The sequence below is a fragment of the Muscardinus avellanarius genome (genome assembly GCF_963383645.1).
Source record: "Muscardinus avellanarius genome assembly, chromosome: 8".
In the NCBI taxonomy this organism is placed as follows: domain Eukaryota; kingdom Metazoa; phylum Chordata; class Mammalia; order Rodentia; family Gliridae; genus Muscardinus; species Muscardinus avellanarius.
Window position 1 is genome coordinate 64,508,687 of NC_137794.1, and position 13,988 is coordinate 64,522,674.

At 38.3% G+C, this 13,988-nt stretch overlaps 1 protein-coding gene across 4 annotated transcripts in view; it reads right to left on the reverse strand.

Moving 5' to 3' along the window:
* CDK19 (cyclin dependent kinase 19) overlaps positions 1-13,988 on the reverse strand; it is a gene marked incomplete at both ends in the record, with an annotated part of 160,236 nt that overhangs the window by 18,078 nt on the left and 128,170 nt on the right. For 3 of the 4 annotated variants that reach the window (XM_080700788.1, XM_080700787.1, XM_080700786.1), the window contains 2 exons: positions 331-462; positions 6,787-6,844. In XM_080700788.1, coding sequence (XP_080556914.1) covers positions 331-462; positions 6,787-6,844 — 190 coding nt within the window. The remainder of the gene's footprint in view (positions 1-330; positions 463-6,786; positions 6,845-13,988) is intronic. The other variant, XM_080700789.1, reaches the window with a different exon arrangement.

The following is a 13,988-nucleotide window of genomic DNA, read 5'->3' on the forward strand; positions in this document are numbered from 1 at the left end:
CCTCCCCCATTACAGACTCCCAAATACTGGGAGTATAGGTTTATGCCACTGCACCCAGCTAGCCTGTTATTGTTTCCCTAACAACTCAACAAGATCAAATACTTCTGTTCTCTGGAGGAAAAAAAAATTCTTTCTTCTTTTGGAAAGAACCACAGTTTCCTATATAGTCAAAAATCCAAATCAACCAGACTGCATAATTTAGGAACAAAGAAGACAACAGGACTTTTGAAAGACATATGAAATGGTTTTTACTAAGTGGCTTTTTTATTATAGCACCTGATATTATGAAAGCTCAATGCCAAGTTAGTAAGTCATTTCAGACCAACTTACCAATGGCCTTTGTATAATGCCTTGCACCAAGCAGAAGTTCTGGAGCCCGATACCAAAATGTCACAACTACTGGATCCAAATCTGCTAGTGGCTTTAGAGGAGAATTGAATAATCTGGCAAAACCCATGTCAGCTGAAAAATAAAAAACTTAATATAAAGCTCAGTATGACATGCTGTGAGAACCATGCATGGTTGAGAAAATAGCCACTAACTTTATAAAGCAATACTTTTCCTCTGCGGGAAAAACAGATCTACACCAAGCACAGGATAGGAATAACTGCATTTGTCTTTAGTATCCCTGCTGAGGTAGATAACTACTATTGTGCCTGTTTTACTGATGAAGAAACTGAGGCTTAAAGATACTCTTAAAGTATCTTTAAGAGCCCAAGTTGACGGGCGTGGTGGCGCATGCTTGTAATCCCTGCGCTTGTGAGGCTGAGATAGGAGGATCGCACGGTTCGAAGCCAGCCTCAGCTACTTAGTGAGGCTTTCAGCAACTTAGTGAGACCCTGTTTCCAAATAAAATATAAAAAAGTTCTGGGAGTATAGCCCGGAGGTAGAAAGCCTCTGGGTTCCACCCCCAGTACCACCAAAATAAAAAAAAAAAAAGAGCCCAAGTCATTGCTGGGCATGGTGGTGCACACTTGTACTCCCAGCATTTGGGAGGGTGAGACTGGAGGATTGCAGTTCGCAGACAGCCTCAGCTACTTAGTGAGGCCCTCCACAACTTAGCGAGACCCTGTTTCAAAATAAAGAATAAAAAACAGAGCGGGGGTGTAGTTTGGAGGTTAAATGCCCTTGGGTTCCATCCCCAGACCCCCACTGAAAATCATTTTAAAGTAAAGGGTAAAACCAGTATTTCTTCTTTTGTTCTCTATCTCCTTAGAGTGTGAGTGTGTGTCTGTGTGTGTCTGTATGTTTCTGGAGAATGAACTCAAGACCTTGAACTCAGGGGCATTCTATCTCCAAGCTACAGCCCCAGCCCTATTTTATTTTTGTTTTTGAAACAGGGTTTCACTAGGTTGATAAGAATCTCACTACTTGCAGAGGCTGCCCTTGAACCTTTGATCTTCCTCTCTCAGCCTCTCAAATACTGGGATTATGAGTGTGTACCACCACACTCAGCTTTGCTCCCTACTTTTGAGACAAATAATTTAGGTGCCAAAGCAGTTAAATGATTGCTCATGTTTACTGTACAAAACCTGTTACAATTTAGGAGCTACATTCTTTTTTCCTTTTAGAAGAACTGGGGATTACACTCATGGCCAGCAAATACTCTACTACTGAACTATATCTCCAGCCCTTTTTATTTTTTATTTTGAGATAGCCAAGAAGATAGCTACCCTGAAGCTAGTCTAAAACTTGTGATCTCCCTGAGTTCTGCCACCTGAGTAACTAGAATTACAATGTGTGCAACACCCAGCTCAGAGCTACATTCTTATTCTCTAATCTGATAGCTAATGCATTATACATATGATAACTGCAAGCCACAAGGGCAAAATCACAATGACAAACCTCTAAGATCTAAAATATATTGTATATATAACATATTTTATTTATTTATTTATTTATTTATTTGGTGGTACTGGGGTTCCTGGAAACCCTTCTACCTCTGGGCCACACTCCCAGACCCATTTTATATTTTTATTTGGAAACAGGGTCTCTTAAACCAGTAATCCTGTCTCCGCCCTCCCAAACCCGGGGATTACAAGTGTGCGCCACCACGCCCAGCAAACATATTTTAATTTATAAGGGGACCCAGTGTACTAGAAAACATACAAAAGCACATAAAAGTTTCAACTACAGTGTACCATTTAATCTAAAACTAATATGCTATAACATATTAAAATTTTAATTTAGTATGATATTGTTTCCTTACAATCTGAATAATTTACAATACTTTCTGAGAATGCTTTTTGAGTATCAGTTCTTAAAAAACAAAGATGTCCAGCCAGTCGTGGCAGCACATAGCTATAATCCAAGTATTAGGGAGGCTGAAACCATAGAATTGTAGGTTTGAGACCAGCCTCAGCAATTTAGTGAGAATCTGTTTTGAAATAAAAAATTAAAAAAGAACTAGGGGTATCGATGAGAGGTAGAATGCCTCTGGGTTCAATCCCTAATACTAATAAAACAAACGAGGAAAAAAAAAAAGCAAAATTAAGATGTCTAAGAAAGCCCTTGTCAGTGCATATTCTTTTTAATTAAAATTTCCTGTAGCAAGCAAAAATATTCATTGTACCGATATTACATTTTTAATTCCACAATATTACACAAAATTCAAAACTTTGTTTTATATATTTAATAGATGCTGATAGTGATTGGTAGCAAAGTATACCATCAAGCAGATAATCAAATGTGATATGGTTGGTGGAGTGCTGTTTCATCCATTGAAAATCATTTTAAAGTAAAGGCTAAAACCAGTATTTCTTCTTTTATTCTCTATCTCCTTAGGGTGTGTGTGTGTGTGTGTGTGTGTGTGAGTTTCTGGAGAATGAACTCAAGGCCTGTACATGTAGGCAAGTGCTCTGTTACTGAGCTATATCCCTAGCTCTCTTCATTTTATCTTGAGATAGGTTCTCATGAAGGTGCCAAGGCTGACCTAGAACTTGCAATCTTCCTGCCTTGCCTCTTGAGTACCTAAGACTACAAGAGAGCATTACCATACTTGGCATTATTATTTTTTTAAAACAATGTGGGGAGCTAGGTTTGGTGTCACACCTGTAATCCCAGTACTTGAGAGGCTGATACAAGAGGACTGTAAGTTCAAGGCCAGTTTCTGTAATTTAGCAAAACTCTTTAACAATAACAAGGCTGGAGGCATAGCTGAGTGGTTGAGCACCCTTGTGTTCAATCCAAGGGAAGGGAAGGGAAAGGAAATGTGGGGACTGGAGACATGACTCAAAGGTAGAGCACTTGCCTAGCCTGTGTGAGGCTGTGGGTTGGATCCCTAGCATGCAAATAAATAACATAATATGCTATTAAAACAAATTTATATAAACAAATTAATTGACTAGACTGACTGTTCACTGGACCATTATTATTAATAATTGCTTACTTTTAACCCTGATTTTATCCCTAATCTTGGATAGAATTGTAACTCTTTTAATAGGTTACTGTTTGGTCTGACTAGAGAACAGTATTTTAATGTTAAGGAGTAGTAAGACATTAGATTTGGGTGACTGGGATAAATGTAGTAAATGACAGAAACAAAAGAGAGGAACATGATGAATTTGGTTTAGGACAATGAAGTATCGGTTGCCAGGAGGATACCCAAAGAAATAAAGACTTCAGGTATGGTGAGAAAACAGAATCTGGGATCAAGAGCTTGAATCATTTTCAGAGTCCAAGAATTTGAGGGAATAACAATTCCCTAAAGAAGTAACTGTAAGCCGGGTGTGGTGGCATATGCTTGTAATCCCAGCATTTGGGGAGGCTGAGACAGGAGGATGGTGGTTTGCAGGCAGCCTCAACTACTTAGTGAGGCCCTCTGCAAGTCAGTGAGACTCTGTTAAAAAAAAAAAAAAAGAATAAAAAATAGGGCTGGAAGTGTAGCTTGGAGGTAGAATGCACCTGTGTTCAATCCCCAATACTGGGAGGAAAAAAAAGAAGTAACTGTAGAGGAAGGTCATATCCCAAGCCAGTTCTTAGGGTATCTTGAAAAATAGGCTAATAAAAAGCAATAATGCAATACAACACAAAAGGGCAAAAAGGGCATTAATATAATAAAATAGAGATGTAACAGCAAAATGGTAGGCAGAAAAATATGTATCGTGTCATATATACTAACAGAGAAAATCTCAAAGTCAGACTGGCCAGACGAATAAATGGTTTATTGCAATAAAGAACAGTGACTAACACAGGCCATTAATTTGGCAAAATAAGAGTCACATATGTCTGTCTGTCTGTCTGTCTGCCTGCCTGCCTATTTATTTATTTAATTGTGGTACTGAGGATGGAAGCCAAGAGCATTCTAACCTCCGAGCTATACCCCCACCCCTATTTTTATTCTTTGTTTTGAAGCAGGGTCTCACTGAGTTGCAAAGGACCTCACTAAGTAGCTGAGGCTGTCCAAGAACTGTGATCCTCCTGTCTCAGCGTCCAAAATGCTGGGATTACAAGTGTGTGCCACTCTTCTCAGCTTCACATATGTCCTTTTAGAGAGTTTTGATAAAAAAAAAATTGAATTAGATGCTGGATCAAAATTAAAGTGGAACCAAAAAATAAACATCTAGAGATTTCCAGTAGTATAGAGTAAGGAGGATGAAGACAGAACAAAGCCAAAGAGAACAAGATGGATACAAGACTTATTTTAAAAACTGGGAAGAGGACTATGAATGGTTAAAGGAAAGGAGAAACTTGAGAAGGGAAAAAAGGCAAGACTGTAATATAAGAGCTTGAGAAACTAGGAAGGGCACTAGTAGGTAGGACTTAAGAAGGAAAGAATGGTTTTTCTCTAAGGCTACTACACAGGCAGAACCGTGTTGAAAAAAGTGGAGGTCAGTGCAGTTATTCCAGACAGCTCTGGCATTACTAGGCAACCACATTTTCAGGAAGAGTCTCAGGACTAAGAATCCAACCCTACCTTTGAAAGCCTGAGCAAGCTACGATCTCTCTGAATCTAATCTCCTTATTGTGATGTCTACCTTTAGAGAGTGGTCGTGTAGAATAAATGAGGCAACATATGAAAGATCCATCACACTTGACAGTAAACTGTTTATTTTACTGTCTCTCACAGATAGAGACTATCCTTATCTGTTTTCACCTGTGCCTGGCAAGAAGTAGGTGCTCAATAAATGCCTGTAAGAAAAGAGTATGAGTGTTAAATAGAAACAGAAAAAGTGAGGAGGAGTGGCAGAAAGGGGGGGAGGAGAGAGGACAGCAGCTACCAGATAATTAAGTTAACAGCAACACATTTACACATTTTGAAGGAAGCTTAATAGCAGCAAACTCAAGAGTAGAGGTTTAAAGAAAGGGAAACTGGTGTAGAGCAGCTCCTCAGGAACTAGGTTAGGGAAGTAACAGAATTAGTAGAAAACCAAGCAGCAGCACAGGCTCAGTAGAAACAGAAAAACCATAGGTCAAGCTAGCACAATTTTGCATCACCTCTAATATAATATATTCTAATAGCAAAGAAAGCAGGTTAAGGAAACAAATACATTTAAAAATCCTTCTAAAAAGCACTAAACATTCAATAAATGTAATGTCTACTGAAATAAATTAGAGCTGGGCATGGTGGCGCACACTTGTACTTGGGAGGCTGAGACAAGAGGATCACAGGTTTTCGGCCAGCCTCAGCTGCTCAGTGAAGCCCTCTGCAATTAAGTGAGACTCTGCTTCAAAATAAACAATAAAAATATATATATATATATGTAGCTTGGAGTTAGAATGCCCCTGGGTTCAATCCCCAGTACTGGGGGAAAAAAAAAATTAGAATGAAGCATTTGTTAGCTTATTTCCTCTCCCAAATATGTAGGCATAAATGATGCTCCTAGCTAGTTATGGTAGTGTATGCTTGTAACCCTAGTACTTGGAAGGTGAGACAGGAGGATAGCAGGTTCGAGGACAGCCTCAGCAGGTAGTGAGACTCTCATCAACCTAGTGGGACCCTGTTTACAAATAAATTTTAAAAATTGGCCTGGGGGTGTACCTCGGAGATAGAATACCTCTGGGTTCAATTCCCAGTAACACACACACACACACACACAAAATGATGCTGATTTATTAGTGCCTTAATTCAAGACAGGCAAGTATGAGAGACTATAAGCACATATAATACTCATTTGGAAGAGATGTTAGTACCTGACACAGGATATGCAGGCCAGGGGTAGTGAAGGGGGGTAGAACCTGTGAGGGTCTCTACACATTAGGTCAGGGGCAGGGAGATGTATTCAAAGAGAAGACATTTGGGAAAGCTAAGAAAAAAAGTAAAGCTTAGGGGATTAAGTCTGTTTAAGGTAACTATGTAGGCCAGTGGTAGTGACATAAACATATGCTTGAGATATTATATAGAAGTGAATTTTTCTGTGGTCTTTCTTGTCAATTCCCAGTGATATCTTAACTTAGAATTATATAATCTTATTTTGGGATAAACCCTGGGCTTTTTTTTTAATAGACTACCTATACTTTCCAACATTTTCTAAAAATAATATCAGAAATTAATTTTAAAATTAACTGTTTAAATACAAGAATTAAAAAGGGAAACCATAAGCCCGGCGTGGTGGCGCACGCTTGTAATCCCCGCGCTTGGGAGGCGGAGACAGGAGGATCGCGCAGGTTCGAAGCCAGCCGTGCTGGCGTAAGAGACCCTGTTTCAAAAATATAAAATAGGTCTGGGAATGTAGCCCGGAGGAAGAAGGGCTTCCAGGAACCCCAGTACCACCAAAAAAAAAAAGGGAAACCATTTTTACAGGCACTTCAGTTTCTTAATGAGTTATTGTAGGAATAATTACCTACCTATTTTGACTCTCCCCCTCTCAGGACCTTCTCCCATTACTAGGATATTTGCTGGTTTCTAGAAATAAAAATAGAGCATTCAAATTATGTATATTTTTGAACATGCTCTAAATGAAAAATCTTCTTATAACATGAAAATATAATTTGTATATTTTCATCAAAACTAAGCTTAAAATTATGTATTCTCTACACAATTAAAACATTTAACATACTTGAAATTAACACTAACTTTATATAAACATCTCTGTCATAAAAACATAGCTTATTTTCAAAATTATATCATACAAATAATTACAAAGTAATTAAAGCTATCATTTCTATTCATCCCATAAGGAAAACTGATAATTTTTTAAAACCTGCACAACTTATACAAACTGCTTACTGCTCAGAACTAAGAGTTTTTGTGCTAGAGTTTTTTAATATAAAAATTCAAACCACAAGCCACCTTCACTTAATTAAATCAAATGGAATATTTCTTTCTGAATATTTCTAAACTACCACAGGAAAACATGATCAACATTCAACAGACTCCATTAAAGTTCATATGTATATGCAAAAGTGAGAAACTCATATAACTTCAAAATATAGAAATATAAAAATCAAAGTTAATACAGAGCTATATAAAGAAAAAGAGTATGTTGCAAATGTATCTATCATCTTTTAAGTCATCCTCATCTGAAGGAATCTGGAAATAGAAGCTGTGGAGACAGGATTGGGGTGAGAAGAGAAAATTAAGTTTCCTTTGTGTATTCTCTGCAGAGAACATTTGTGTTTTAATTTATTGGATTCATTTACTCAATCAATGTATTTGTTTTTAGGTCTTCTATGGACAAAGAACCATACTAAAGTGTTAATTGAGAAAACAAAAGCATAGTATACCAAGCCCCGGACCTGAGTGGCTCACTAAAGGAAGAAAAAATTATAAGTTTTGTATACTTTTAGAAACTAGTGCTATGGGCCGGGCATGGTGGCTCACGCTTGTAATCCCAGCATTTGGGAGGTGGAGACCAGAGGATCGTGGTTTGAGGACAGCCTCAGTTACTGAGTGAGGCCCTTTGCAACTCAGTGAGACCCTGTTTCAAAAAATAAAAATAATAATAAAAAATAGGACTGGGGTCTAGCTCAGAGGTACAATGCCCCTGGGTTCCATCCCCAGTACTTGCGAAGGAAGGAAGGAAGGCAGGCAGGCAGGCAGGCAGGCAGACGGATGCTATGTATGAGTTAGACAGGTCTGAAAATTTCAGTTAGAGTATAAACTGAGGGTGGGGGGGAGGGGAGAGAGAATGAGAATGGAGTATATGTGTATGTGTGTGTCTCTCTCTCTTTCATTGGGTATTGAACCCAAAGACATTCAGTCTCCAAGCTACAGCCCTATTCCTGTTTTGTTTTTATTTTGAAACAGTGATTCCCTTTATCTTTGAACCTGTGATTCCCTTTATCTCAGCCTCCCAAGTCCTGGGATTACAGGTGTGCATCATCACACCCACCAGCTCAATCTGCTGAGTTTTAGAAAACATTTCAATGAGCCAGGCATAGCGATGCACATCTATAATCCCAGTACTTAGGAGTCTGAGACAGAAAGATGGTAGGTTTGAGAACAGCCTCAGCAAGTAATGAGACTCCCTTCAATCTAGCGAGACCACTTCAAAATAAAAATACAACAGGGCTGGGGTGTAGTTTGGAGGTAGGATGACCATGGGTTCAATCCCCAGAAACACAAAACAATGTTTCTATTTCAATGAAAACAAAAGGCACTCTAAAAATAAATTCAAAGGAGGAAGTGATTAATTAGAGATTTCATTGTTAAGGGAAATGTTCACTGGGGACGAGGGTAGGGACGAGGATTCTGGAAAGTGAATAGGAATCAGCATGGCGAGTAGGGGAAGGGCAAGGGCGCTAGAGAGGTGAGAAGGCTGTGAACATGTAGACTTAGGGTACAATGAGAACTCTGACTTGACAGGAAAGAGAAGGCTCCTGCTGAGGGCAATAGGATGAACCTTGACTGGGGAGATCCTTAACCACCAGTTGAAGTAATCAGACTCTTATACTACAGGCAGTGAGACTATAGAAGAGGGAGAGGTAATAAGACTGGGCTTTAGGTGGTTAGGGACTGAGAGGGAAGGATGGAGTGGAGAAACATTTTAGAGGAGAAAATTTACACGACTTTGTGAGTGGCTACAATAAAAGATTAAGAAAGAGTGATAAAGCCAGATACTGTGGCACATGCCTGTAATCCCAGTACTTGGGAGCCTGAGAGAGAAGGATCACAGGCTGTGGCCTGTGTATGGTAACTTAGTGAGACTCTATTTCAAGATTTTAAAAAAACTGTAGAAAGCTGGACGTGGTGGCGCATGCTTTTAATCCCCGCTAATCCCTGCGCTTTGGAGGCTGAGACAGGAGGATTGCGCAGGTTCGAAGCCAGCCTTAGTGAGGCTCTCAGAAACTTAGTGAGACCCTGTTTCCAAATAAAATATAAAACAGGCCTGGGAGTATAGCCCGGAGGTAGAAAGCCTCTGGGTTCTACCTCCAGTACCACCAAAAAAAAAAAAGTAGAAAAGGGCTGGGGGTATCGCTCAGAGGTTGAATATCCCTAATCCCCAGTAAAGGAAGGCAGAAAGGAAGGGAAGGAGGAAGGGAAGAGATTTTGCCACAGTTCTGACTTTGTGTGACTAGAAGAATGGCATCCCTTTTTGTAAATAGAAACATTGTGAGAAGTACTGGTTTGAGAAGGGGAACAAGGAAGTGATGACACTGAGTTGGGATAACATAGTGTGCCTGAACCACACCAGCCAGGGGAGTAGGAAATAGGAAGATTTGGATTTGAAGATTATTGTCATTACAGTGTAAAAACTAAAAACATGAGATAGGATTAGTTCAACATAGCAGAAGAAGAAAATACCATCAGACAAAAATTGAGCCTTCAAAATTCAAATGTGGCAACAATTTATCAAAATCCATTGTGTATAAAATATTACACTGCAGATTTCCAGGAAATAAATTTTAAACACTAAAGACTCTGACTTCAAAGAGCTTAAATTTAGTAGGGAAAGATGGAGACAGTTTTTAAGAATACAAAGTATATTATCAAAGTACCACAATAGAAAAATACCAAAAAGAATGACTCTTCTCAGAGAACATCAGGATAGTCTTTAGGAAGATGACTTCAAGTAAAGATAATTAAGATTCTGAAAAGCATGAACAAAATAATGACTTTTCCGACTCAAAGAACTCTACAGGAAAGAATATGGTCTCATAAAAACACAGACATAGTAAGTAAGACCCTATTAGTATTTTGATGTGAGTGGAGCATAGAATGCTTGATACAGAAATAAGACTAGAAAACTATGTTGGAAATAAAATGTCACATTAAAAAAAAAAAAAAAACACCTGGAAGCCAGATGTGGTGGCGCACACTTATAATTCCAGTATTCAGGAGATAGAGACTGGAGGATCGTGGTTTGCAGACAGCCTCAGCTACTTAGTGAGGCCCTTCACAACTCAGTAAGACCCTGTTTCAAAAAATAAAAAGACTAAAGCCGGACATTGTGGCGCACACTTGTAATCCCAGCATTTGGGAAGCCGAGACAGGTGGACTGCACAGGTTCAAAGTCAGCCTCATCTACTTAGTGAAGCTCTTTGCAACTCAGTGAGACCCTGTTTTAAAGTCAAGAATAAAAAATAGGACTGGGGGTGTTGCTCAGAGGTAGAATGCCCCTGGGTTTCATCCTTATACTGCAGTAAACAAACAAACAAACAAACAAACAAATGACTAAAAAAATAGGGCTGGAGTTGTAGCTCGGAAGTAGAATGTCCCTGGGTTCCATTCTCAGTACCGCAAAACAAAATAAACAAACAAACAAAACCCTGGAATTTGTTTAATAGGCAAAGGCAAAACAAAAACAGGATGAGATAATCAGATTTATATTTAGGAAGAAAGTCTGTTAACAATGCAAAGGATAGACGGGAAAGTACAAATGAACCACAAAGTAGAGATAGTCCAGTTGGAAGTGGGCTACAGTAGTCTAAGGAAAAGTGTGGCCTAACTTGTGGCAATGGTCAGAGAGGAACATAAACGCATTTTAAGATACAAGTTCAAGACTTTTTCTATACCATCCTCTGTACCTCATTCATTCAACAAATACTATCCCATGCTAAGTAACAGGACTGGTTTCAATACTAAAAATATAGTAGAAACAAACAAAACAAGAAAAAGTTCTTACTCCTGTGGAGCTTAAGTCTAGTGGGAAGAGAAAGACAACAAACAAATATATAGCGCATCCCATATTGATAAGCGCTGTGGGGGAAAACAAAACAAGGAGATTTCCACGCCTGGTATTATGGCTGACTAGGTGCTATAAGGGACCCTGCCCTTATAGAACAACTATAAACTGCTTAAGAAAAACTCCTCAAAACAGCCCTAATCTAATACTGGTCTTTGCCCCTGCTCCAAATAATGTATCCTTGTGGATGAAAAGTTAATGAAAACCAGAATGGGTCTGAGAGCTGAAACCACTCATACAGTTCAGTGGAGACACTGAGCCTTGGGCCACCAGCAAGGTGAGGAAGCTAAGCCTGTTACTATACAATCACCAAGACTATTAAAGGAGCTAAATGCTACCGGTACAAGTGAAAGCAAACCCTTTCTGAAGGAAAATCTACTCAAGTTAGGACATAGGACTAAAACAATGAAATTTCTAGCGAAAAGACAGTTATTTCCACATTGGATTAAAAATAAAATCCATCCATATGATATTGACAAGAGATCACCTAAATGTTAAAATGATTAAAGCTAAAAGTTAAAGAGTGTTAAAAAATATAATGGGAGCGAGGCACAGTGGTACATCCCTGTAATCTCAGTACTTGGGAGGTGGAGTTTGGATGCTTATAGGTTTGAGGACAGCCTCAGAAACTTAAGACACTCAACACTCAGCAACTTAGGAAGACCCCGTTTTAAAATAAAACATTAAAAGAGCTGGGGTATAGCTGAGAGGCAGAATGACGTTGGGTCTAATTCCCAGTACCAAAAAATTATACATAAAGTAATTATTATATATAGTTTGCCCTATATATAAAGAATTTAATTATTTAATTATTTATTATTTAAAATACAGCAACATATGCATACCTATGTTCATAGCAGCACAATTTGTAATAGCCAAAATATGGAACCAACCCAGATCACCATCAACAGATGAATGGATAGCAAAACTGTGGGAAATACACACAATGGAATTCTATTCAGCCATAAAGAAGAACAAAATTATATCATTTGCAAGAAGATGGAAAGCCCTGGAGAGCATCATGTTAAGTGAGATCAGCCAAGCACAGAAGGAGAAGATACACATGTTTCCTCTAATATGCCCAAACTGGAAAACACAAAGGATACCAGTGGGACTCCAGATATTAGAGGGGAAATACTAGCTAAGTTTTAATGGAAAGATAGGAGAGGAGAAAGGGCGATCTTGATTAATGAGGGTCTACACCTGAACATGTGTAAAATTATGAATAAGACATGGTTAACCTGGACAACCACGGGTGGGAGGGCGGAAGAGAAAACGGGGTCGGGGGGGGGGGGGAGGACACCAAATATTGTGTAAATGTATACTATTTATGTTCAATAAAAAAAATGTTAAAAAAATAAATAAATTGGTAAATTTCTTTGGCATAATCTTGCAAAAGTGAACAACTGCATACTCTTTTACCCAGTATTTTCATTTTTAGATACCAAAGAATATTCATAACAATGCAGTTTGTAATTTTTAAAAATGTGGTAGAGTCACTACTGGGCATCTTTCCAAAGGGGTTGAAATTAGAGAACTACAGTAACATATGCACACCCATGCTCATAGCAGCACAATTCACAATAGCCAAAATATGGAACTAACCTAGGTCTCCATCAACAGATGAATGGATTGCAAAATTATGGGAAATATACACAAGAGAATTCTACTCCGTAATAAAGAAGAACAAAATCATGTCATTTGTAAGAAAATGGAAAGACCTGGAGAACATTATGTTAAGTGAGATTAGCTACACTCCAAAAGAGAAGGGACATATGTTTTCTCTAATATGCTCAAGCTAGGGAGTATTAGGGATACCAGAGGGGCTCCAGATAATGGTGGGGAAACCTTAGGGAAGCTGGGGAGGAAGAAGGCTGAGGTTTATTAATGGAAAAGCTACATGCAACTATGTGTATACATGTGAATATAACATTGTTAACCTGGACACTCAGTATTGGGAGGGAGAGAAAAGGTGAATGGGGGGACACCAAGTACTGTGTGAATATATGCCATTGTCAACATGATTCATATTATGGTATGAGACTATAGAGCATCCATAAAGAAAAAATTGTGGTAGAGTCACACAATAAATTTTAAAACAGCAGTGAAAATATCACTGAATTATAAATAAGTGTGAAAATATGTTCAAATTGAGAATGTATTGAATAGGTTAGGTGTATAGGATAGCATCAAGAACCTCAACAGAGAGCCAACAGTATGGGAGAAAAATTTTGCCAACTATTCCTCCGATAGAAGACTAATATCTAGGGGATACAGAGAACTAAAGAAACTCACAGCTTAAAAAAAAAAAACAATAACCCAACCAAAACATGGACAAGTGAACTAAACAGACACTTCACAAAAGAAGAAATTCAAATGGCAATAACTGTATGAAAAAAATGTTCAACATCATTAGCAATCAGAAACAGGTAAATGAAAACTACCCTGAGATTTCACCTTATTCCAATTGGAATGGCAATCATTAAAAACACAACAACAAATGCTGACAAGGATATGATGAAGTGGGAACTCTCTAATACACTGCTGGTGGGATTGCAAATTAGTGCAACCACTCTGGAAAACAGTATGTAGGATACTCATAAGAATAGGAATAAATCTACCATATGATCCAGCAATACCACTTCTGGGTTATCTACCCAAAAGAATAAAAACCAAACTACCAAACTAATGCATGCATATTTATGTACATAGCCACAAAATTCACAGTTGCCAAACTATGGAACCAGCCAAGATGTCCTTCAATAGATGAATGGATTATAAAACTATGGGATATGTACACAATGGAATTTTACTCAGCCACAAAGAAGAACAAAATTACATCATTTACAGAGAAATGAATAAAATTGAAGAACATTATGCTAAGTGAAATTAGTAAGTCACAAAAAGGAAAAAGTTGGATGT